Here is a 24,870-nt window from a genome sequence, read left to right on the forward strand (position 1 = left end):
ACAAACGGTTTATTTTTCTATAAAGAGCAAAGTACAAAGAGGTAGGGGAGGGCAGCGGGGCCTCGAGGAGCAGTGGTGGGCAGGCCCAGGCCCCGGCGGAGGTCCGAGGAGGCCCTGGCGCTGCCCCAGGAGTAAACAGGCATCCGAGGCATGGCCAGGAGGTCTCCAGCATGATGGTGAAGGAGGAGGAGGGGAGGGGAGGCGGAAGCCCAGGACCGCTGACCGAGTCACACAAAGCCAGGCTTCATGGATGAGCGGCGGCAGTTGGGGCAGCTCCGGGTCCCATTGTTCTGCAGGCACCTTGGGAGGCGAAGGGCTCTGTCCACTCACTGAGCCCGTCCTTCCAGCCCGGGCCGGGGACTCTCTCTGTGACCCTCTCCTCTGCAGGGACTTGGAAGGTGTCCAGGGAAGGAGAGGGCCCCCAGGCCCCTGCCCGCAACCCGACTTGCCCACCTCCCTGGCCTGGAAGGGGTGCACTTCCAGGTGTCTGAATGCCATGACCTTCCAGAGGCCGCTCTGAATTCCCTTTGGGGAGAATGACCATAAGCATGGCCATCTCATAGGGCTGCTGGGAGGATTCAGTGAGTTAATATACTATATGGGAAGCTTTTTTTTTTGGGGGGGGGTAACTTTATGTTTGCCTTTTTTTTTTTTTTTTTGGTATTTTTCTGAAGCTGGAAACAGGGAGGCAGGCAGACAGACTCCCACACGCGCCCAACCGGGATCCACCCGGCATGCCCACCAGGGGGCGATGCTCTGCCCATCTGGGGTGTCGCTCTGCCACAATCAGAGCCATTCTAGCACCTGAGGCAGAGGCCACAGAGCCATCCCCAGCGCCCTGGCAAACTTTGCTCCAATGGAGCCTCGGCTGCGGGAGGGGAAAAGAGAGAGAGAGAGAGAGAGGAAGGAGAGGGGGAGGGGTGGAGAAGCAGATGGGCGCTTCTCCTGTGTGCCCTTGCCGGGAATCGAACCCAGGACTTCTGCATGCCAGGCTGATGCTCTACCACTGAGCCAACCGGCCAGGGCTATATGGGAAGCTTTTAGGAACACTTGGGACGCAGAAACACTATGTCTGCTGTTAGTTTTGCTATTATGATTGGGCCCCAGGGCACCTCGAAGAGGTCCCCCCCCCCCGCCTCCGCCCCCGCCCTCCCCCCCCTCCCACGGCCACAGCCAGGCCGGCGGGAGCTCTCACCGGAGGTGGAAGATGTGGGAGCAGGGCAGGGCCTGCAGCCGGCAGTTCCTCTCGCCTATCGACTCCCCACACAGGCCACAGTAGAGCTCCGTCTCCTCCACGCACTCGTGGAAGCGCACGACGTGGGCGCGCAGCTCCCGCTGAAGCCCCTTGCTGCGGTAGATGCTCTCGCTCAGACAGTGCAGCTTCAGCTGGCTCAGCTGGGCCGGCAGGGGCAGGACCGGCGGGGTGGGGGTGAGAAGTCAGTGTCCTGTCAGCAGCTGTCCCCCTCCCCTCCTTCCCCACCCTGAGAAGCTGTCCCTGAGGGGCCACCAGACAGTCAGGTCACAGAGGGTCCAGTCCTGGGCACATTCCTGTCTGGCTGATGGACCTAGGGAATGTCCTGCCCTCTCTGGGTCTTGGTGTTCCCTTGTGCAGAATGAGGGGGTGGTGAGGTCAGTGGTCTTCACCCCTAGAAACAACTGGGAACCCCATGTTTTTGGAGGGTTTTATTGACCAAACCTGCTGCACTGACTCTGTAATAATTATTTCCATTCGTTAAATATACACAACAGCCTGTTGGCACTTCTGGTCAGCCCGAGGTATTTGGGTAGACCCCAGTGGCTATAACCATGCCAAAGGCACAGACATATATTTGGCATTTCAATTGGACTATTACCCAATTCCAGAGAAACGCACATCTTCTAGAAGACTTTGAGAAACACTGAACCTATTTCCAATGTTGAAAGGTTTGGATAAAATTATTAAATTTGGAGAGACCATATAGCTTTGGAGTTAAGACAGGCCAGTTACCAGGTAGTAGGCCCTTGAGCACCCCTTGGGACCTCACTTTTCTTATCTGTAAAATGGGGCTCACTATAGTCACCTTGCAAGGAGACAGTGAGGACTGGGAGTGATACCTTCAAGAGCCCTATGGGGCCCATCTCTCCGTGAGTGGAGGCCACTGTTAGTTTTAATGACCATCAAGAAAGCTCTGAGTAACTCTTATGTCCTCGGAGCTACAGAATTCTCACCATGCCCTTTGTAGCACTCTTTGGGTAGAGGAGAAACAGCTGGGGTCTGGGACAGCTGGGGACAACTCCTGGAGATCGGGAAGGGCTCAGGGCGTGAGTGGACTCAAGGGGCCCTCTCTGTCCACCCAAGACCCCACCTGGAGCTCTTTCTCCACACCCAGGAGACAGAGTCAGGTCTGACCTTGTTCCCCACTTCCTCGGCCAGGTCCTGGGCTTTCTCAATGGCGTCCAGAGCCTGGAAGGTGAGCACAGGCCAGGGCTGTGGACAGAGCTGTCTGACAGAGGCCTTGGCTATAGGAAAGGAAGGGATAGGGGGATAGGGAGAGGGGCGAGGCGGGCGCGGGGAGGGTGACGTGGCTGGGCAGCTGCTGCCCTGTGTGCAGAGGCAGCAGCAAGAGCTGTGCGGGCAAGTCTCCTCCTGCCTCAGTTTATGCAGCTACAGAGGGGAAAATGTTTCTGTCTCGCGGGGTATTGTGAAATCATGGGAAGCAGTTAAAGCATCCTGAGTTCAGCCCCCAGCTCTGCCCCTTTACTGGCTGTGTGACTGGACAACCCGTGGCCTTCTCTGAGCCTGGAAAATGACTTGGAACGCCTAGATTGGGGCAAGGCTGATGTTAGACAAAGTGTCTGAAAGAGTTCTGTCCAGGACCAGACCCACAGATCGCTGGCTGGGAGCACTGGGACAGCTTGGGGCTGCAGGACAGGGCCCGCCTCACCGTGTCCGGCGCCTTCCTGGCCACCCAGCATTTGGCCACACCCAGCAGCACCTGCACCTGCCCCAGGCGGTTTCCGATCTCGGTCATGATGCTCATGGCGGAGTCGTACCTGGGGAAGGCTGTCTGCACAACCAGATTGGGGGGGCAGCAGTCAGACTGGGCCAGTCCTGCACCTCCCCACCCGGCATCCCGGTGACCTCACCTCCAGGTCCCCGCGGCTCCGGTGGATGTCAGCAAAGCAGAGCAGACAGAGCGCCTGCAGTGGCCGGTCCCCGTGCTGCAGCGCAATCTTCATAGATTCCTGGGAGGAGGCCGGTCACTCAGGCCTGCTCATCTGCCCCCACCGCTGGGGCCCGCTCACCCAGTGGGTCCCTCTGACAGGCAGCCCAGGGATTACCAACATCCTCAGAGCCCAATACAGCAGTCATGGTTCTCAGGCCCCACACACCGAACCAGCGGGGCCTCACAGCACCCACCACTGTGGAAACTGAGGCTCAGAGAGCAGACGTGACTCCATCAATGTCACCTGGCTTGTAAGGGGCAAAGCTGGGATTTGAACCCAGGTCAGTGGAACTTCACAGACTGGCTCTCTTCCTACTTAACATGTCCCACAGAATGTGTGTGGTGGGGGGCGGAGGGTAGATCCCTCCCCTGAGAATGGATTGGAAGGGAGTGAGGTTGAAGGTGGAGGGAGGACCCCTTCCCGGACAATGGACTGGAAGGGAGTGAGCCCCCTTCAGGGGTTCAGTTACAGAAAGGCTGGACCAGGGCAAGACTTGGGGCCTCAGGGGGTTGATGTGGAAGGACGAGGCCCACCAGCTCTGGGCCCCAGACCCTGGTCCACACCACCACCTGCCCCCCTTCCCTGGTGCCTCACCTCACAACACTCCATGGCACTGCCCAGGTGGCCCAGCAGGCGGTACGCCACAGCCATGTGGTACTGGCTCATGGCCCGGTACTTGAGGCTCCAGCCTTTGCCGTAGTCATTGACAAGCTCTGCGGCCTTGCAGGGGAAGAACAGGGCTTTCTCGTAGTCCTGGAGGGACACGCGGAGGGGGTGGGCTAAGAGTGTGTCAGGAGCTGCCCCTGCATTGAGGGCTGTAGGTCCTGGCTTCTCCGGCAGCCAGGGGCCCATAGACTGACTGCCCTGGGTGTTCATTCCTTCTTTCTGGGACCCAGGGAAAGAGTCACCCAGGCAGAGGGAATGGCCAGGGCTAAGGTGTGGGCTCCGTGAACACAGGGATTTTCTTCTGGTTTGTTGATGTTGGATAATAACCCACTTAGTAGATGCACAATAAATACTGTATGTACTTGTTGAAAGAATAAATGAAAAGGCAAGAAAACACAGCTGGCTTCTCTTCTCACCCAGTCCCAGTTGGGCTCCTCAGCTTCGGAGACACATAGAAGGGGGGGACACCAGAGCCCCAGCCTCACCCCCACCCCACTCGAGGTTGCCTCTTGGACCTCACAGCAGCTGCTCCCCGAAGGCTCCCTGAGTGCCATGGCTTAGCAGAACATCGGGACAGACTCACCGAAGCAATGAAATCATTCTCCTATCCTTTCTTTCTCCTCAAACCTCCAAACACCCTTTCTGCCCGCCCATTATGAGCCTCACACCGCACTGGGGAAACCAAGGAAATCAGAGGAGCTCCACTGTGCATGCAGCGTGTCCATCAGACCCCGGCCGGCCCTCTGTTTCCCTCCTGCTCAGGTCAGATGGGAGCCCTCCGGGGGCTCCGGAACAAATCTATCAGCATTTCTTACCTCATTTAAAATATAAAATCAGGCCCTGACTGGTTGGCTCAGTGGTAGAGCGTCAGCCTGGCGTGCAGAAGTCCCTGGTTCGATTCCCGGCCAGGGCACACAGGAGAAGCACCCATCTGCTTCTCCACCCTTCCCCCTCTCCTTCCTCTCTGTCTCTCTCTTCCCCTCCAGCAGCCAAGGTTCCACTGGAGCAAAGATGGCCCGGGCGCTGGGGATGGCTCCTTGGCCTCTGCCTCAGGTGCTAGAATGGCTCTGATCGCAGCAGAGCGACGCCCCAGAGGGGCAGAGCATCGCCCCCTGGTGGGCATGCCAAGTGGATCCTGGTCGGGCACATGCGGGAGTCTGTCTGACTGCCTCCCTGTTTCCAACTTCAGAAAAATATAAGGTCTACCGGAAAGTTCTGTCCGTTTTTGGAATAAAACAAAATACAAATTTTTCTTACCGTCAATAAACTTTATTAAATAATATAATTGCCCTTATTATTAATGATTTCTTGCCAGTGTGAGGGCAATTTGTATATCCCATTTTTGAAAAACGTTTTATCTTTTGATGCAGAAAATTGAACCAGTGCTTATTTGATATCTTCTTCATTTTTGAATTTTTTGCCCTTCAAAAAATTTTGTAAGGACAAAAACAAGTGATAGTCGGAGGGTGCTAAGTCCGGGGAATATAGGGGATGCAACAGACATGCTTCTATAGCATTTCTTCCTTTTGAAATTCGTAAAAATTACAGTGGCGTAAATGAACTTTATCAGTAGCCATGGGTACACTATCGTTTCACACATAAGACTAACGTGAATCAACTTTGTTTTAGTTAATTTGCTACGTCAGTATGTATACATTAAGTGATAAAAATAGAGAGGCACACATGCGCCAAATAAACACGTGCTTACGTGTCGAAACTTGTTGTGATAGAAACGGACAGAACTTTCCGGTAGACCTTATACAAAAAATAAAAAAATTAAAAAATAACAAATTTTATATACTACAGTTTTGAAGAAAGTTAAGGAAATCCCTGAAACATTAGATTTGAACTGGAAACATCACTGTGAAACATCCTGGCAACTGAAAAGACAGAAGCAACGACAACCCAGTAGCAAGGAGCACCCTGAGAACCCACATCTCGCCTTTAAATACCATTTCCTACTAAAAAGGACCCATAGAAATAGCTGATTCCTGGTCTGAGGCAAGGAAGATAGAAAATGAGCCCGAGGCCTGACCTGTGGTGGCGCAGTGGATAAAGCCTCGACCTGGAAATGCTGAGGTCGCTGGTTCAAAACCCTAGGCTTGCCTGGTCAGGGCACATATGGGAGTTGATGCTTCCTGCTCTTCCCCCTTTCTCTCTCTCCCTCTCTCTCTCTCTCTCTCTCTCTCTCTCTCCCTCCTCTCTAAAATGAATAAAAATTTAATTTAAAAAATTAAAAAAAAATGAGCCCGAAACAGTTTATTGTGCAAAAAAACAAAATACTTCCCAAGACTAAGTGAATCTGGTCAAAGGACACAAGAGCCACACTGAAGGAAATTCCACGGACTCAAGTTAAGATAATATGAATAGCAAGAGAACAATGATTGCAACTGACTGAAGAATACTAAATATAAAGAAAACCCATGCCCTGGCTGGAAGGCTCAGTTGGTTAGCACCTTCCCGAAACACAGAGGTTGCCGGTTCTGTCCCCAGTCAGGGCACATATAGGAGCACATTAATGTTCTTGTCTCTCCCTCCTCCTCTCTCTCTCTCTCTCTCTCTCTCTCTCTCTCTCTCTCATCAATACAATAAACATTAAAAAAAAAAAAAAAAAAGAAAGAAAGAAAGAGCCTGACCAGGCAGTGGTGCAGTGGATAGAGCATTGAACTGGGATGTGGAAGACCCAGGTTCGAGACCCCGAGGTCACCAGCTTGAGCGCAGGCTCATCTGGTTTGAGCAAAGCTCACCAGCTTGAGCCCAAGGTTACTGGCTCGAGCAAGGGGTTACTCGGTCTGCTGAAGGCCCGCGGTCAAGGCACATATGAGAAAGCAATCAATGAACAACTAAGGTGTTGCAACGAAAAAATGATGATTGAGGCTTCTCATCTCTCTCCGTTCCTGTCTGTCTATCCCTCTCTCTGACTCGAAAGAAAGAAAGAAAGAAAGAAAGAAAGAAAGAAAGAAAGAAAGAAAGAAAGATTAATGAATTCTAGTGATACTCCAAAAAGAGGAAGCAAAACAAACCAATAAGTGTGACCACCGAAGCCAACTATCACCTCAACTTGTTATTCTGAAAAGTAATGAAAGGAAAAGGAAAAGTATTTCTTCTGCCTTTCCTCCAGGAACTATATTGACCAAAGTAACCAACTAGCCCCAATAGATGAGGGAAAGTTCTTCCATATAGAAAAATCCCAGACAATAATTGTAGCAGGAACGAGAGAACTTAAAAATGGCCATTTGATTAGTATTTAAATGAATGAATAGACAACACACATCAATGGATGCTAAAACTAGTATGGTAAATGTTACTGCAGAACCGAGTGTTCCAAGGGGTCATGAAAGAAAAAGCGCAAACCCTGAAATGGAAGGACCGGGCAGTCACTCCCTCAACCACCCGACATGATGTAACAAGAGCACAACATCACGCATGTAGCATTCTTTTTGTGTGTGTATTTTTTGTATTTTTCTGAAGTTGGAAACGGGGAGGCAGTCAGACAGACTCCCGCATGTGCCCGACTGGGATCCACCCGGCACGCCTACCAGGGGACGATGCTCTGCCCATCTGGGGCGTCGTTCTGCCACAATCAGAGCCACTCTAGCACCTGAGGCAGAGGCCACAGAGCCATCCTTAGTGCCTGTGCAACTTTGCCTTGGCTGTGGGAGGGGAAGAGAGAGACAGAGAGGAAGGAGAGGGGGAGGGGTGGAGAAGCAGATGGGCGCTTCTCCTGTGTGCCCTGGCCGGGAATTGAACTTGGGACTCCCGCATGCCAGGCCGACGCTCCACCGCTGAGCTAACCAGCCAGGGCCGCATGTAGCATTCGCATTCTTTTTTTTTTTTTTTTTTTTTTTTTAGAGAGAAAGGAGAGGGAGAGACAGAGAGAGAAGAGACAGAGAGAGAGAAGTGGGGGAGGAGCTGGAAGCATCAACTCCCATATGTGCCTTGACCAGGCAAGCCCAGGGTTTCGAACCGGCGACTTCAGCATTTCCAGGTCGACGCTTTATCCACTGCGCCACCAGAGGTCAGGCGCATGTAGCATTCTTAACAAAAATTTGTCACCTAAATCTAACCAAGTCATTATATAAATTCCAGTTCACAGGGCAGGGAAAAGAGATAAAGAAACAATTACATTGCTCCTTGAGAAAGCAAGGACAATGAGGTAGAACATTCTACAAGGCAGTTTGTTTAATCTGGCTTCTTCAATAAACGATGGAAAATGAAAAGGGAGTGTAGGGACCTTCTACTGAAGAGCCGTAAGAGAGACCCTGACCACGGCACTGCGTGTTGGCTCTTGTTTCTATTCCAATTCAAAGGGGCCGAGGGTACAGGCGTGTTTTCAGATTAAGTACAGAAATTTAAGATAAATAAAGTTGTTCGTTACAGTGTGTGTGTGACAATAGTATTGCAATTATGTAGGAAAGTGTCCTTAATAAAAGAAAATGTCCTTCCCCCTCACCCCAGAGATGCATGTTAAACTACTTTGGGATAAAATATCATGAAGTTTATAATTTTGTATCACAACACTTCAGTTAAAATATATATGTAAACCAGAGATTAAGAAGTACGAATGGGCAATTACAAAACGGTCGTGGGGATATGGAGCACAGCACAGGGAATACAGTCAATAATGCTGTAGTAACTGCGTATGGTGCCAGGTGGATACTAGACTAATTGGAGGGGTCCCTTCCTAAGGTAGATAAATGTCTACGCAGCATGCTGCATGCCTGAAACTAATATAATATTGAATTTTTAATGAAAATAAAAATTATATGTCCAATATGGCTAAATATTAATAATTGTTAAATCAAAGTAGATAGATGGAGATTCATTACATGGTTCTCTCGACTTTCCTGTATAGTTAATTTTCTTCATAATAAAAACCAGTTTCAAAACACCTCTGTTTCTCTGCGATTCTACTGCATCTCACGGAATGGGTCCCTAGCCGTCTAGTTGCTGAAAACAAAATCCTCTGTGTGGTCCGGGATGGCTCTCATGTCCCCACAATCCAGCTCTGATTCATAACCATCTACACACTCATTTCCCCCTAGATTTATTAAACATCTACTATGTGCCAGGCGTTAACATCTGCTATGAGCCAGGCACGGCCTGGATGCCTGGGGAAAGAACAAATGCCCAGGACCAGAAGCCTGTGGTCACTGGACCCATCAGTTCATTCATAATCTGCCTTCTCCCTGACCCCTTACCCTCTGACCCACCTCCTATCTCCTTCTCACCACCTACTGCAGCCATGCCGGCCTCTCCTTCCTGGAATGTGCCAGGGATGCCCACCCCCTCAGGGCAGAGCTTTGCCTTAGTTGTTCCCTCTTCTTTTTTTTCTTTTTTCTTTTTTTTGTATTTTTCAGAAGTGAGAAGCAGAGAGGCAGACAGACTCCCACATGCACCCGACTAGAATCCACCCAGCATGCCCACAAGGGGGCAATGCTCTGCCCATCTGGGGCCCTTGTTCCATTGCAACCAGAGCCATTTTTTTAGCACCTGAGGCGGGGGCCATGGAGCCATCCTCAGCGCCCGGGCAAACTTTGCTCCAGTGGAGCCTTGGCTGCGGGAGGGTAAGAGAGAGACAGAGAGGAAGGAGAGGGGGAGGGGTGGAGAAGCAGATGGGCGTCTTTCCTATGTGCCCTGACTGGGAATAGAACCCAGGACTTCCACACGCCGGGCTGACGCTCTACCACTGAGCCAACTGGCCAGAGCCAGCTGTTCTCTCTTTTTCACTCTTTCCCCATATTTTTGCATGACCCCCTTTCATCTCCTTCAAGTCATCGACATCACCTCTACGAGGCCTTCCAACATCCAGCTGTTTGCAGCTGCAGCACCCTCTCCTCGACTCCTCTCACCCTTTCCCTGTTTTCCTTCCTCCTAAGAAGCAGTTTCTATCAGGCTATGAAATTAACTTACTCATTGTAATTTATCCTTTTTTTCCCCAGTAGAGGGCAAGCTTCATGGGGCCAGGGACTTCGTTATTGTTCTCACTGCTGCATCCCAGGCCAAGAGTGCCTGGGATATCATAAATGCCCAATAAATATTTGATGAATGAATCCTTAGAAACATGCCATACAGTAGGTCCTACTCTCCCGCGTTGTATAGACGCACCTACCAAGGTTCAGAGAGGAAAGCGTGCCACATCCAGGATCGCCCAGCAAGCCCGCAGCAGTGCAGGTTCAGGGCCGGTCCTCACACAGGAGCCTCCCATCCACCACCACCCCCCACCCCCGAGTCAGACAGATCAAGGCTTGAATTCTGGCTCCGCCCTTCCTGACCCAGTCTACCTTCCTGGGCAAGTGTTTTCCCCGTCACTCTCATTCGTCTGGTCCCTACCTCAATGGGGGGACCGACTGGGTAATGCGACCGGGAGCCTGAGCCCACCATCGCCCACCCGGGGCCCGGGGCCCACCTTGACCTGGGCGTAGAAGCTGCCCAGGCTGCAGCAGACGCGGCACTCGAGCATGGCGTCGTCGTTGTTGTGGGCATAGCGCAGGGCCTTCTCGAAGCTCTCCAGGGCCTTCTGGAAGAGGCTGAGGCCCAGGAAGGCGTTGCCCATGCTCAGGCTGACCTGGCCCCCGAGCTGGGCGCCCGCCCTGGTGCCAGGCAGGCCGAGGCAGGTCTTGCAGTAGGAGATGGTCTTGTGAAACTCGCACAGCTTCTCGTTGCTGCGCGCCAGGTTCAGGTAGCTCTCCAGGAGGAAGTTGGCATCCTCCAGCTCCCGAGCGGTGTCGATCTGCACCACGGCAAACTGCCCACGGGGGCGGTGGGCATGTGGCCATCAGCCTGAGCATCGGACCGGAGCCCCCACCCTGCCAAGCCTCACATCCGGAAGCTCCAGCCCCCGAAGCTCCAGCCCCCAGCCCCCCACACCCGGCCCCGGGTGCGTTCTCTGCTCCCTGCCACAGACGGGAGGCGTCAGGCCTGGAGCCTCACCCTGCCACGCTCAGAGCAGGGCTCTCCCCTTCCCTGCCCCAGCCTAGAGCTTCGGTCCCCACCACCCACTCACCCCCAGCCTCAAACCTGGAGCCAACGCCCCCTAGACCCAGACTCAGAACCCCAAACAGGAAGGCTGGAACCTACCCTTTGGGCCTCAAGACCCCCGAACCCTGAAGTTCAGGGCCACAGGCCCAAGTCCCAAGCCAAGACTCAGCATCTAAGACCCAGGGCCTCAGATGTGGTTTCAGAGCCTCGGTCCTTGGCCACTAGCTCGTGGGGCACAGGGGGACCTGGGGAGGCGGGAGGGGAGCCCGGGAGAAACTCAGGCCGGCCCCACCGTCCCGTGCCCACCGCAGGGCGCTCCCACCTTCAGCATCTCCTTGTAGCGGCCCATCTCCGAGTGGGCCGTGACCAGGCAGCCCAGCACGCGGAAGCGCCCCACGAGGTCCGCGCTCTTCTCCAGCACCCTCATCCACACCTGCAGCGCCTTCTCGGTCTGGTTAGACTGGTACAGCTGGAGCCCTTTCTCGATCTGCTGCTTCGTCTGGTCCTGCCCCATCCTCCCAGAGCCCCGCACCCCCCGCGTGAGACCCTGGTGGCTCCCTGCCTCTAGGCACTCATGGCGGGGACCCACCACGCCAGCTGCCCACCGAGGAAAGCAGCAGAGGGAGGAGACCGAGACCGGCAGGGCCTGATGAGAACGGGTGCCGCTCTGGAACAAAGCCGGCCCGGCCCCTGTCTGCAGCTGTCCCTGCCAGTTGGGGCCACGTGGCCACCGAGGAATGTCAGCCACAAGGTCACGAGGGCCTCTGCCGCACCCACCCCCAAGACAGGAGGTGGTGTCCCAGGGATGCGGGCACCCTGCGCTGTGGGCAGCCCCCTGCGTGTCTCTTTGGCCCCTCTGGCACTGGCCCTGACCTTCCTGGCAGGGCAGGTCCTCCCGCAGCCTTGCCAAGGGGCCGCCCCAGGGGTGGGCTAAGAACTGGGAGGGAGCCGGGGGGGAGCCTGGGCACATAGGCGGCGAGAGGCAGTGCCCAGCCGAGCCCTGCTTGCCCCCCATCACAGCGTCCTGCCCAGCCGCACCCTCCCCCACACTCTGTTCCTGTGAATCCCAGGGCACCAACGTCACAGACATGCATGTGCTCACACCACTCCCAACATCCAACTCATGGTGTGACCCAAGCCCAGTCACGGAGCTCTCGGGCCTCAGTTTCCTCATCTGTAGAATGAGAATAACAGGGTGGTTATGAGGCACCATAGTGCTGAGGGTAAAAGCACGGGCGCTGGAACCCAGCTGCCAGGGTTTGAATTCTGACTGTGCCATTTTTTAGCTGTGCGGTCAGTGTGACTTTGGGCAAGAAGGAAATGGTACCTTCCTCACTGGATTGATAGAACTAAGTTACATACTGGCTGACAAGGACTTAGAGCAGTGCCTGGCACATGGTGGGTACACTCCACGTGCTGATAAGTGAGACGTCAACACGAGCTGTGTCTGCTCCACGGCAAACTGCCCACCAGGGCGGAAATTGGCTCTTGGAGGTTTGAAAATTCTCCCAATTACAATCTCCACCCCAATTTGAAAGGGTCCCTGACAAGGATGCTTCGTGCCGGACATTGTGGAAGGGCAGTCTTACACAGGGAGCAGACACTTGAAGCGGAGTTGAGAAGCCCTTGGTATTGAGACTCCGGCCAACCCACCAACTTGTTGCACCCCATTTTTCTCCTCCCTCTTTGCAAACCAGGCTTTTTAAATTAAAATTTTTTTTATTGATTTGAGAGATAGAAACATCGATTTGTTGTTCCAAGTTATGCATTCATTGGTTAATTCTTGTATGTGCCCTGACCAGGAATAGAACCTATAACTTGGCGTTATCAGAATGATGCTCTAACCAACTGAACTACCTGGCCAGGGCGACTAACCAGCCTCCTTCTCACACCAGGGCAAAGTTCATCCTTTCAGAGTAGGGCAGTGGTTTTTAGCATATTCACAAATTTGTACATTGATCATCCCTAATTCCAGAACATTCTCATCACCCCAAAAAGAAGCCCTGTATTCATTAGCAGTCGCTCTCCATTCCTCCTGCGTTATGGGCTGAATTGTGCTGACTTCTGGCCTCCAGAACTGTGAGTAAACAAACTTTTATTACCAGGTCCCCCAGGCTGTGGTCCTTTCTTATGGCAGCCTGAGTAGGCTAATACACCCCACGACCACTGTCTACTTTCTGTGGACCTGTCTATTCTGGATATTTCCTATACATGGGGTCATACAATTTGTGGCCTTTAGTGACTGGCTTCTTTCACTTAGCCAGTTCATCCATATTGTAGCATAAATCAGTAAGTCATTACTTTTTTTTTTTTTTTTTGTATTTTTCCAAAGTTGGAAACGGGGAGGCAGTCAGACAGACTCCCTCATGCGCCCGACCGGGATCCACCTGGCATGCCCACCAGGGGGCGATGCTCTGTTCATCTTGGGGCGTCGCTCTGCCGCAATCAGAGCCATTCTAGCGCCTGAGGCAGAGGCCGCGGAGCCATCCTCAGCGCCTGGGCCAACTTTGCTCCAATGAAGCCTTGGCTGCGGGAGGGGAAGAGAGAGACAGAGAGGAAGGAGAGGGGGAGGGGTGGAGAAGAAGATGGGCGCTTCTCCTGTGTGCCCTAGCCAGGAATCAAACCCGGGACTCCTGCACGCCAGGCCAACGCTCTACCACTGAGCCAACCGGCCAGGGCCAAGTCATTACTTTTTATGGCTGAATAGTACTCATTGTACGGATACACCATTTTGTTTATCCATTCATTAGTCAATGGACATTTGAGCTGTTTCACTTTTTTGGCTATTATGAATAATGATGTTATAAAACATTCACGCACAAGTTTTCATATGGACATGTTTTCACTTTTTTCTTTCTTATTTTAGAGGAGACAGAGAGAGAGAGAGAGAGAGAGAGAGAAGGGGGGAGGAGTAGAAAGCATCAACTCCCTCCCATATGTGCCTTGACCAGGCAAGCCCAGGGTCCCAAACCAGCAACCTCAGCGCTCCAAGTCGATGCTGGATCCACTGCGCCACCACAGGTCAGGCCTCACTTTTTTTTTAACAGAGACAGAGAGAGAGGGACAGACAGACAGGAAGGGAAAGAGATGAGAAGCATCAATTCTTTGTTGCAGCTCCTTAGTTGTTTATTGATTGCTTTCTCATATGTCCCTTGACCAGGGGGCTCCAGCTAGTGACCCCTCGCTCAAGCCAGCGACCTTTAGGCTCAAGCTAGCGACCATGGGGTCATGTCTATGATCCCATGCTCAGCCAGTGACCCCATGCTCAAGCTGGTGAGCCCGCGCACAAGCCAGCGACCTCGGGTTTTGAACCTGGGTCCTCTGTGTCCCAGTGTGGAAGGGTCCTTGTACCACTCACCCCTGCACAGCCCCAGCAGGAGAATAACAACTAACATGTCCTGAGCTAAGCACTTCTTCCCGTTTACAAATAAGGACACCGAGGCACAAATGATAAGGTGACCTGCTCAAGACCATACTGCCACCTAGGGACTGAGCAGGGGCTGGACTCCAAGCAGTGTGACTCTTGGGGTCCCACTCTTAACCATGATGCTGACCCAGAAAGGAGGAGAGGGAGAGGGAGAAAGTGAAGGGGAGCTGGACACCGTTTTCAGGAATCGTAGTGATCTTGACCTGACACAAGCTCACTGGGTACATTCTCGGAGGCTCCGGCCTGGGGGGCAGGAGACAGGTGGACATAGGCGGGTAAAGAGATGGTGGGCAGAGTCAGCCTTGCTCACCAATGCTCTGCAATGAAGGTAGACAAAAGGCCCCCGGAAGTCGGGAGGATGAACCACTAAATAAAATGGTCTCTACCAGGCCACCGAGCCTCACGGGGTGACTGCTGTGTCAGGTACCAGCTGCCGTGCCTCACACTTTAGGTCCCTGGTTTGTTTGTTGTTGTTGTTAATTATTTTTATTTATTTATTCATTTTGGAGGAGAGAGAGAGAGAGATCGAGAGAGAGAAGGGGGGGAGGAGCAGGAAGCATCAACTCCCATTTGTGTGCTGACTGGGCAAGCCCAGGGTTTTGAACCAGCGACCTCAGCATTCCAGGTCGACGCTTGACCCACTGCGCCACCACAGGTCAGGCTAGATCCCTGGTTTATAATCAAAAGTAGAAAATGAAGTTTGAGCCTGAAGCAAGGGTCACAATCTGGAATGTGAGGCAGAAGATTTCTGAGTTGGTTGGCTACATTTGTGATCTGGGAAAGTTCATAGAAAAATCTGCATTTCCGGCTTCTCTTGGAGACAGAAACTCAAGCAACTCAGGCTGTGATTCTGTGTCAACCAGTCAAGTAGCCAGTGACCGAGAATGCCTCTTTCGCCCATAGCCCCCACGGCTCCCTATTCTCGCCTTGACACTGAAGCTAAGTATCACCTGTCATCTCAGATTGGCCTTTCACATGCTTGGATCACCTGCCTGGCTCCACGGACACCCACATGTGCAGCTCCTTCTCCAGAAGCACGACAGATGTAACTGGAGGGGATCGCCCCAGGTCCCCTCTGCCATGGTTAGCAGGGTCCTTGAGAAGTCTGTCCTTCTCGACAATTATTTTTTCCTAGTTGTAAATGGGTACCACCTCTCTAGTAAGGTTTCTGTGAATCACCTCTCTGGTAAGGTTTTTGTGAGAACCAAATGAGATAACATGAGAACTTGCTTTGAAGACAACATTGTGCCTGACCTGTGGTGGTGCAGTGGATAAATAGACGACCTGGAACACTGAGGTCGCCGGTTCCAAACCCCAGGGCTCACCTGGTCAAGGCACATATGGGAGTTGATGCTTCCAGACCCCCTTCTCTCTCTCTATCTCTCTAAAATGAATAAACAAACAAAAAAAACCCCACAAGACATTGAACTAATGTCCCTCTGGTGAACCTCCTGAACCTTCCTCTAATTGGTCCTTATGATTTGAACCAGTGAAACAACTTCTAGAAATAACCTGTGTCCAATGGGAGTAGCTGAGAAGCCATGAAACGCTATGTAGCCTCTAAAGGTAACTGTCTATACTGGTGTAGGTGCCGTGACATAGCAACTGGGGAAAATGCAAGCGGCAGAACCTTCTGTACATTACAGCAGGATCTCATTAACAAAAATCACATGCGTATGTATTTTTGTATCTAGAGAGAAAAGTTCTGGAAGCACACCTACACCAGCTGTTTATCCACAGGCTGTGGGTGGGGGAACGTTCACTTTTAACTATTGATACTATGCTCTCAGGGTTGTTAGCAACTTGAACCAGCGCTCGCATGCCAGGGTGGCACTGAGCCAAGCGATGGGGACATTCTCTCATCTCCTCAGCTCGCCGGGTGGGTTTCCATCTCCATTGGACAGATTGGGGACCTGAGGCTGATCTCCCACCACATTCTTACATCACCTCTTTAACTATATACATGAATGTTTTGCATCGAGAGACCCTCAAACCCTAAAAATGACCTCAAAAGGTGGTTGTGTCACATAAGCCTCAGGCTCTGGGCACACTGCGCTGCAGGTCGGTGACACCCTCAGGGCTGGAGGGCCAGGGGCAGGCTCTCCTCCCTCAGGGCCCTCCCCTCTGCCGAAGGGGCCCTGCAGAGCAGGTGCTGACACCAACTGCTTCGATGACAGACCCCTGGGGAACCGCCTTAGAGGCTGTATTAGCAGAATTCCTGTAAAGTGGCTCTAAGGGACTTGGCTGTCATTTATCTCAAGGCCACTGAGGCTCATGAAGAATTTGGGTGCCAGCTGGTAGCTAATAATCTATAAACCAGGTACAAAAATAAGTTATTCCTTTTCTTCTGGAGTAGATGGAAATTTCTACATAGCTCTAATGCAGTGTGTATAGTGGGGGAAGGGAGGCACCCTTTTCAGGAAGCTCTTGGACAAAAGTAATTGTCATTTTTATTTACTTATTTTAGAGAATGAGGAAGAGACAGGAACATTGGTTTGTTCCCCTATGTGCCCTGACCGGGGGCTGAACCAGCAACCTCTGTGCTTCAGGACAATGCTCTAACCAACTAAGCTAACTGGCCAGGGCTGTCATTTTGTGTTTTATTTGTTCATTTACTCACTCACTAAATAATTCCTGCATACTTACCTGCAGGAACTAAGTTCTTGTGAGAACTAAGACATACTTGGTCTGTGTTCACGAAGCTCCATTCTAGAGGCGGAATTTCAACCAGGGTCCCCTGGGTCCACCACACTCTTGGGGGCTTCAGTCAGGGTCCTCTGGGGTAAAAGACAACTTCCCTCTTACAGCTGCGTGACAAGGAGCTGCAGTTTCTCTGCACTTCAGTCTTGACCTCCCTGTGCTGTCAGCTGCTGGTGGACTAGTACTGTGGCCACGAGTTACAAACGGTATTCTGTATTTTTAAAAAGATTATTTATTGATTTGAGAGGGAGGGAGGGAGGGAGGGAGGGAAGGTGGGAGAGGGAGAGAGAGATATAGAAAGGCCAGGGGAGAGAAGCGGGAAGCATAACCTCATAGTTGCTTCTCATATGTGCCTTGACAGGGCAAGCCTGGAATTCTGAACCCGGTGACCCAAAGATTCCAGGTCAATGGTTTATCCAGTGCGCCACCACAGGTCAGGCTTACTTTGTTTTTTTTGTTTGTTTGTTTTTTGTATTTTTCTGAAGCTGGAAATGGGGAGAAACAGACTCCCGCATGCACCCAACCGGGATCCACCCGGCACGCCCACCAGGGGGCGACGCTCTGCCCACCAGGGGGCGATGCTCTGCCCCTCCGGGGCGTCGCTCTGTTGCGACCAGAGCCATTCCAGCGCCTGGGGCAGAGGCCAAGGAGCCATCCCCAGCGCCCGGGCCAGCTTTGCTCCAATGGAGCCTCGCTGCGGGAAGGGAAGAGAGAGATGGAGAGGAAGGAGAGGGGGAGGGGTGGAGAAGCAGATGGGCGCTTCTCCTGTGTGCCCTGGCTGGGAATTGAACCCGGGACTTCTGCACGCCAGGCCAACGCTCTACCACTGAGCCAACCGGCCAGGGCCTTACTTTGTATTCTTAAAAGCAAAGAAACTGTCTAGAACAGTCCTGACACCGTAACCGACTGGGATGGAGGAAATGTTCTAGCCCAACAGTCACACTATTCACACGTGGCTTCACAGTGCAATGCAGGAATGAAATTAATTAAACAGCAACAGCGGCTAGGGGGGAATCGTAGTGGACAATGCAGGCAGGTCCAGAAGATGACCAGGTCCAGGGTGTGGCAGATGACGTAGCAGGTAGGAGCGGAAAGGACAGGGCAGCTGCAGAAACGTGGCTGGGTGGCGAGGCAAGGTCAGAAGGGCCGGGAATGGCAGGAGCAGGTGGTGCAAGGCCACTGCTGTGAGGAGTTTTCAAGTAGGGGAGGAAGAACAGGCGCCCGATGTACGGTAAGTGAAAGCCAGACACAGAGGCACATGTTGTTATGACTGAGGTGACCTCCAGAAACAGGCAAATCCATAGAGCAGAAAGATTAATGGTAGCCAGGGGCTGAGGAAGCGGGGAAGGGGAGTGACTGCTAATGAGAAGGGGATTTCTTGGGGGGGGGGGGGCTGAGGAGATTAGGCCGTGGTGATGGTTGCAGAACGCTAAAAACTAATGACTATGTTTCCAGTGGGAGAACTGTATAGTTGGAACTCTCCATCAAGCAGTTTCAAAACACCAAAACCTCAGGCCTCAGATCAATTTCTAATCATACGGCTTTATGACTTAAAAAACAAGAACCACCTGACCAGGCAGTAGCACAGTGAATAGAACGTCGGCCTGGGATGTTAAGGTCCCAGATTCAAGACCTTGAGGTAGCTGGCTTGAGTGTGGGCTCATCGGCTCAGCTGGAGCTCCTGGTCAAGGCACATAGGAGAAAGCAATCAATGAACAACTATGGTGCTATAACCATGAGTTGATGCATCTCATTTCTCTTTTCCTGTCTGTCTTGGTCTGTCTTTCTCCCCCCAAAAAAAATCTTCCAAAAAAACAAGAGCCCCTTGCCCTGGCCTGCTGGCTGTTAAGAGTATCGTCCTGAGATGCAAAGGTTGCCAATTCAATCACCGGTCAGGGCACATAAAGAAACGAATGTCTCTCTCTCTTCCTTCCTCTCTTTAAATAATATCAATAAATAATTAAGAATAAAAAACTGCCTGACCTGTGGTGGCACAGTGGATAGAGCGCCCACCTGGAACCCTGAGGTCGCTGGTTCGAAACCCTGGGCTTGCCTGGTCGAGGCACAGACAAGCAACCAATGAACAGCCAGAGTGAGGCAACTGCGTACTTCTTGTTTCTCCCCCCTCCTCTCGCTGCCAAGCCAATAAATAAAATTTTTTTTTTTTTTTTTTTTACAGGGACAGAGAGAGTCAGATAGAGAGATAGACAGGGACAGACAGGCAGACAGGAACTGAGAGAGATGAGAAGCATCAATCATCAGTTTTTCGTTACCACACCTTAGTTGTTCATTGATTGCTTTCTCATATGTGCCATGACTGCGGGCCTTCAGCAGACCAAGTGACACCCTGCTTGAGCCAGTGACCTTGGGTCCAAGCTGGTGAGCTTTTTGCTCAAGCCAGATGAGCCCACGCTCAAGCTGGCAACCCCAGGGTCTTGAACCTGGGTTCTTTCGCATCCCAGTCGGACGCTCCATCCACTGCACCACTGCCTGGTCAGGTAATAAATAAAATCTTAAAACAAATGAAAACAAACAAACAAAAACAGGGGCCTTTACCAGTAAAGAGAAAGTCAATGCAAGCAAAAGTAATTGAACACCAGTTGGTGGGGGTTGGAAAGGACTCTTGAAAAGGAAAATGCTTAAAAAAACGCCAGGTGCAAGGAAAAGCAACCTATGATCTCTCCTGGAAGGGCGGTATTATCAGGCATCAGTTTGACCTTCTCAGAGGTGAGGGACAAAATCCTGGTCTTTCACGTCCTTCCCAATGGCGTTTCTTCATCAGGGAGCGGGATGCTCAGACGGGCACAGCACGTCAGGACCTGGGAGAGTCAGGGAAGCTAGCCACGTGCCGACCAAGAGCGCTGGCGCGGAGGCTTTCCCAGCGACGAGCCAGGAACCAGGAGCAGGGGCAAAACTGGAGTCGACTCAAAAGTAAAACGTGACTCAATGTCGGATTCTAAAAGGAATCCAGTTTAAGACACAGCTATACGACTACAAAGATGCACCAGTCTAAAACTTAAAAGCAGCATTTTGGACACACTCCTTTTTGTAAATTTTAAAGAGAAACAACCTTTAGGTCAGGGGTCCCCAAACTACGGCCCGCGGGCCACATGCGGCCCCGAGGCCATTTATCCGGCCCCCTCCGCACTTCCAGAAGGGGCACCTCTTTCATTGGTGGTCAGTGAGAGGAGCACATTGACCATCTCATTAGCCAAAAGCAGGTCCATAGTTCCCATTAAAATACTGGTCAGTTTGTTGATTTAAATTTACTTGTTCTTTATTTTAAATATTGTATTTGTTCCTGTTTTCTTTTTTTTTACTTTAAATAAGATATGTGCAGTATCCATAGGGATTTGTTCAGTTTTTTTTTATAGTCCGGCCCTCCAACGGTCTGAGGGACAGTGAACTGGCCCCCTGTGTAAAAAGTTTGGGGACCCCTGCTTTAGGTATTGTTAAGTTTGAAGATGCCTGTCTGACCTGTGGTGGTGCAGTGGCATAAAGTGTCCTCCTGGAACGCTCAGGTCGCTGGTTCAAAACCCTGGGCTTGCCTGGTCAAGGCACATATGGGAATTGATGCTTCCTGCTCCTCCCCCTTCTCTCTCTCTCCCTCCCTCCCTCTTTTCCTCTCTCTCTCTCTCTCCTCTCTGAAAAAAAAATTGAAGATATCCAAGCTGTACTTAATTCTATTTATATCCAGTTCTATCTCAGGAGTTCTAAGGCAGAGACTTACAAAAGATCTAGATCACCTTGATCTTGAGTTAGAGACATCGGCGCTAGCATGGGGACGTAAGGAACAGCTGAGAAAACGATAATACCGCCATAATTTCTGTATGGTGACAGATGTTAACCATGCTTTTCGTGATCACTTCATAAAGTATTTAATATGGAATCACTATGTTGTTCACCTGAAACTATTAGAATACTGGAAGTCAATTATACTTCAATTGAGAAAGGAGGGAAAGTATGTGCTAGACGGGAGAACATCAGGTTCCATCACCCTCCAATTACAGAGAGCTCTGGGAAGGGAGTCCACAGAGAAGACTCCTGACTCGCCACCCTCACCCAATCACCCAAAGTGTGCAACATGGGCCGGCAATAGACAATTTAGGCATAGATGGTTATGTAGTTCATGTGTATTTTAAAACATAATTAGGAGATTTCACAAATTAACGGTCAGAATAGATTGAAGCTGAATAAGGTGAATTTCAAGCTGCTTTAAAACACTAGGTGGTGATGGCTATACAACATTGTGAATGTACAGAATGCCACTGAATTGTCTACTTAAAAATGGTTAAGCCTGACCAGGTGGTGGTGCAGTGGTTACGATATAGGGCTTGGGAATCGGGCAAACCTGGTTTGATTCTCAGTCCACAGAAGGCAGCCCTTTTTTTTTTTTTTTTTTTTTTAAATTGAGAGGCAGGGAGGCAGAGACAGACTGGCTCCCTGACTGGGATCCACTGTTAAGCCCCCTACCAAGTGATGCTGTGTCTGTCTGGGCCGCTGCTCCATTGCTTGGCAGCTGAGCTATTTTAGCACCGGAGGCAAGGCCATGGAGCCATCCTCAGCTCCCAACATTGCTTGAACCATTTGAGCCATGGCTGCGGGAGAAGAGAGATGGGGGGGAGGTGAGGAAGCAGATAGTCACTTCTCCTGTGTGCCCTGACTGGGAATTGAACCCAGGACTTCCACACGCCAGGCCAACACTCTACCACTAAGCCAACCAGCCAGGGCCAACCCATTTTCTTATTAACTCAATCTGCTCATTTGCAAAATGGGGATGGGAACAAGTAGCTCCCGCCCAAGGACGTTACAAAGATCGGCACATTATGAAGTGCATTTACCTAGCTCAGCCATCAGCCAGTCAAATGAGTTGAATTTAATTTGAATCAAGGACTGAAATGTTTTAAATAGGTCTCAGTAAAGGATCTTCTTTGGAAAAATAAAAATAAAAAAGACTAAAACACATAATGTCTGCCAAGTGCTTCCCAAAGCACTGGACTGTGGTCACTAAACACTGGCTAGGGTAATTACTGCCTATTAAAAAAATTACTGCCTGATTTTTAGTTGAACAGTTTTAATGAATACAAATGACAAAGCAATATCCCCAAGTTCATCTGCATTCCGAACCCATCTGCACAGAACAGTTTACAGGCTCCTCCTCTCAGCCCTCTGACAGAGAGCCTGTGACGGGAGGGGGAGGCCTGGCAACCCCCAGGCCCAGTGACAGCTGCAGGCCTCCAGAAGGAGTGTGGCAACAGCAGTGAAAGAGCAGATGAGCTTGTACTCCGGCCAGAGGGCCTGAGACTCCTGGCCCAGTGGCTGAGACTGCGGTTCAGAGGACTGAGGAGGCCCAGGGGTAGGGCCTCACTTGGAGAGGGATCTAGAATGAATGAATGTTCCAAATGTGCTCCTAGAACCCTGTTCTGAGGTTAGAAGGAGGGGAGGGAGCTGACCCACTCTGGGCTGCAGTGGTCAAGGCCTAGAGAGGAAGAATCGCATGCTGCGGGCTTGGGGGGACGCCTCCTGGGCACAGGAACTCCGTGGCCCAGGGAGGGGACTTGCACTCACAGGTTTGGGCCAACTCTGCAGTGTGACAGCTACTACTGGGAATAGAAGCAGCATAAAAACTAAGGATGCCAAAAAAGTTGTAAGGTGCTTCCATACCAGGAAGGATGTTGCAAAAGAACAGAAGATGACCGGAGAAGGCAGTTTTCTGGGAGAAATTATTTTCTCTCAGGAGCCTTTGGTGGGTTCAGCTGCAAACCAACAGGTGATGCATCAAAACAAAGCCCTGCCAGGGCACCCAGCCCCGCCCCTCTCCAGGAACGCCACTGCCCACCCCAACAATCAGTAACTCTGGAGACAACATCAGTTCTTCTCAAACAGTTTAATAGCAAATAAACAAAGGAAGGTACCACACTTGGCAGATACAAAATGACTTTTTGTCCGTGTGTCTGTGCAATTAAAACAGATTTAGGTTCCCCATTGGGACAAAAGGAAAAACACACAAAAAAAGGAAGGAGATTCCTTTTAAACACATACTCCCTTGCTCCAAACTTGTAATATTTTTTTTTCTTTTTTAATCCACTACACAAACTCTGTGATCAGGTCAGAAAAGCGACAAGGGCTCTTCTTGCCTTTTTTTTTTAAACCATTAAAGTAAAATCCATAATTTTCTACATAGTACAACACAAGTTCACACAAAAAAGACATTTTCTTTTGCAAATCAAAACAGGAAAGAAAGGAAAAGCTCAAACAAGGTAAAGGAAAAGCATTTCTACGGCTGAATCACGACTTTTGAGTTGATTGAATCCCGTTGTTGCTGCAGAACAGACTGTGCGTTTGGTCATAGTGGCAATTTTTTTCTCTTCACATTGTGAAATCACTTTACATTGTTTTCTAGTAGAAAAGGCAAAAAACTGTACAAAACCCCTAGTGTTAAATACAACGTTTGTACCAATAAAAAACTCACACAGGTTTGTCTCCAAAATGTAAAGTTTCTTTTTTTTTTTTCTTTTTAAATTATTCACAAAAAGCAGCTGGAAATCAGAAAGGCAGCTGCCGCTCCAGGGTCTCAAATCCATTAAAACCACCATAGAACAATTAAAACAATCAGAGAGAGAAAAGGAAAAGGAAACAATGTCCAACGTTTGGCATTTGGTTTTATCCACAGGTTTTCCCAGAGCTCCTCTTGGAATTAAAAGCAAAATATATTGGCAAACACGGATTCTGAACACACAGGAAGGGGGGCCTTAGTGCCTCCTGCCAACAGAGGCGGCTCTGTGCAGTCAGACTGTGGGGTGCACGGCAGCCTTGCTCAGGCTGGGGGTTCCTGGCCTCTTTCCATCTCATCGCCCCTCCAGGAAATTAAGCGGTCTACCGAACGCTGGGCCTCCATTAGGCTGCCCTCTCCTTCTAGGAAGAGCGCCCTCAGCATAATACTAGGCACCCCGCGGAGTCCCAGAGCAGAGATGCTGCTGGGATCCCTTCCTCCATCAAGCCCAGCGTGGCTGATGCTAACAGTGCTTCTACCTTCCCACCCCTCCCCGCCCCGCAGCTACCCTCCCGCCCCACCCTTCCCTGGATAATCCGCTTCCAGCTCTCCTGCCCACCAGCAGCTCCGTTCTCTGGGTGATATCTGTCACACACTCCTCCCTCTGCAACCTCTTGTCCCCACAGGCCCATTCTGTGACCTCTCATCTCCTCTGGCCTCTCCCTCTGCCATTCACATTCTTACTCAAGCCCTAAGACCCTGAGGCTGGATGGTGCCACGAGACAGGAGGACAAGTTCCCTTCAGGGAACCAAGGAACTGGCTTGTCTGGCACCCAGGGACAGTAGCTATTTGGCTCTTCACCAGTTTTAAGAAAGAAATACCCGCCCTTACCCCACCTCACTAGCTAAGCAAGAGCAGAACTATGGTGAAGAGCCAGTGTGGGGTGACTGGTGGCCAGGGCTGTAAACAGTGTGAAGACTGTAGTTTGTGCTTGTCACCTAGGGAAAGCGCTGGCAGGTGCATTGCCGCTTAGTGCCCAGATGGCCTCCTCCAAGAGGTTAAGAGCACCCTCCTCCTCCCGGGCCGAGGGAGGCTCACTACCCCTGATGCGCTAAGCCTGTTGCCCACCCGCAGCCACCTTCTGCATTCTAGCTGTTCCTCATGCCTCGCCGGGCACCCTCCCAACCTGTCTCTGAGCAGAGCAGCCAGCCCCTCAGGCCCCGCTGAGGCCTGGAGGCCACATGAGGTGACAGTCTAAGTGCACAGGCAAACGCTCTAAGGGCAATAGAGGAGAAAGTTGCCACTTCAAAATAAAACAATACAATCTTGAAAAAAATAACCCCACAACAATTTAAAATAGCTTCTTTAAAACCCCTTTATATCGGTCAGTTTTTG

The 24,870-nt window shown here is 51.2% G+C and overlaps 1 protein-coding gene across 1 annotated transcript; it reads right to left on the reverse strand.

Annotated features, from left to right (window-relative positions):
- Nucleotides 1-11,538, reverse strand: RAPSN (receptor associated protein of the synapse). Its single transcript, XM_066253898.1, has 8 exons — nt 11,177-11,538; nt 10,283-10,621; nt 3,802-3,960; nt 3,127-3,225; nt 2,925-3,047; nt 2,390-2,443; nt 1,196-1,395; nt 1-300 (listed from the first exon to the last, which is right to left on the reverse strand). Exons 1-8 carry the CDS (start codon nt 11,366-11,368, stop codon nt 228-230), a joined length of 1,239 nt encoding a protein of 412 aa, XP_066109995.1. The 5' UTR covers nt 11,369-11,538; the 3' UTR covers nt 1-227.
- Between the last annotated feature and the right edge of the window lie 13,332 nt (nt 11,539-24,870).

This window comes from Saccopteryx bilineata, chromosome 1 (assembly GCF_036850765.1).
Source record: "Saccopteryx bilineata isolate mSacBil1 chromosome 1, mSacBil1_pri_phased_curated, whole genome shotgun sequence".
NCBI classification, from domain to species: Eukaryota; Metazoa; Chordata; class Mammalia; order Chiroptera; family Emballonuridae; genus Saccopteryx; species Saccopteryx bilineata.

Bases quoted from the DNA above. Each gene is read 5' to 3' on its own strand.
- RAPSN (XM_066253898.1), bottom strand. From the start codon at position 11,368: ATGGGGCAGGACCAGACGAAGCAGCAGATCGAGAAAGGGCTCCAGCTG. The intron at 3,961-10,282 runs GTGGGCCCCGGG...GTGTCCCTCCAG, and splicing joins GCTTCTACGCCCAGGTCAAG to GACTACGAGAAAGCCCTGTT. The intron at 3,226-3,801 runs GTGAGGCACCAG...GCCTCCTCCCAG, and splicing joins GTGCCATGGAGTGTTGTGAG to GAATCTATGAAGATTGCGCT.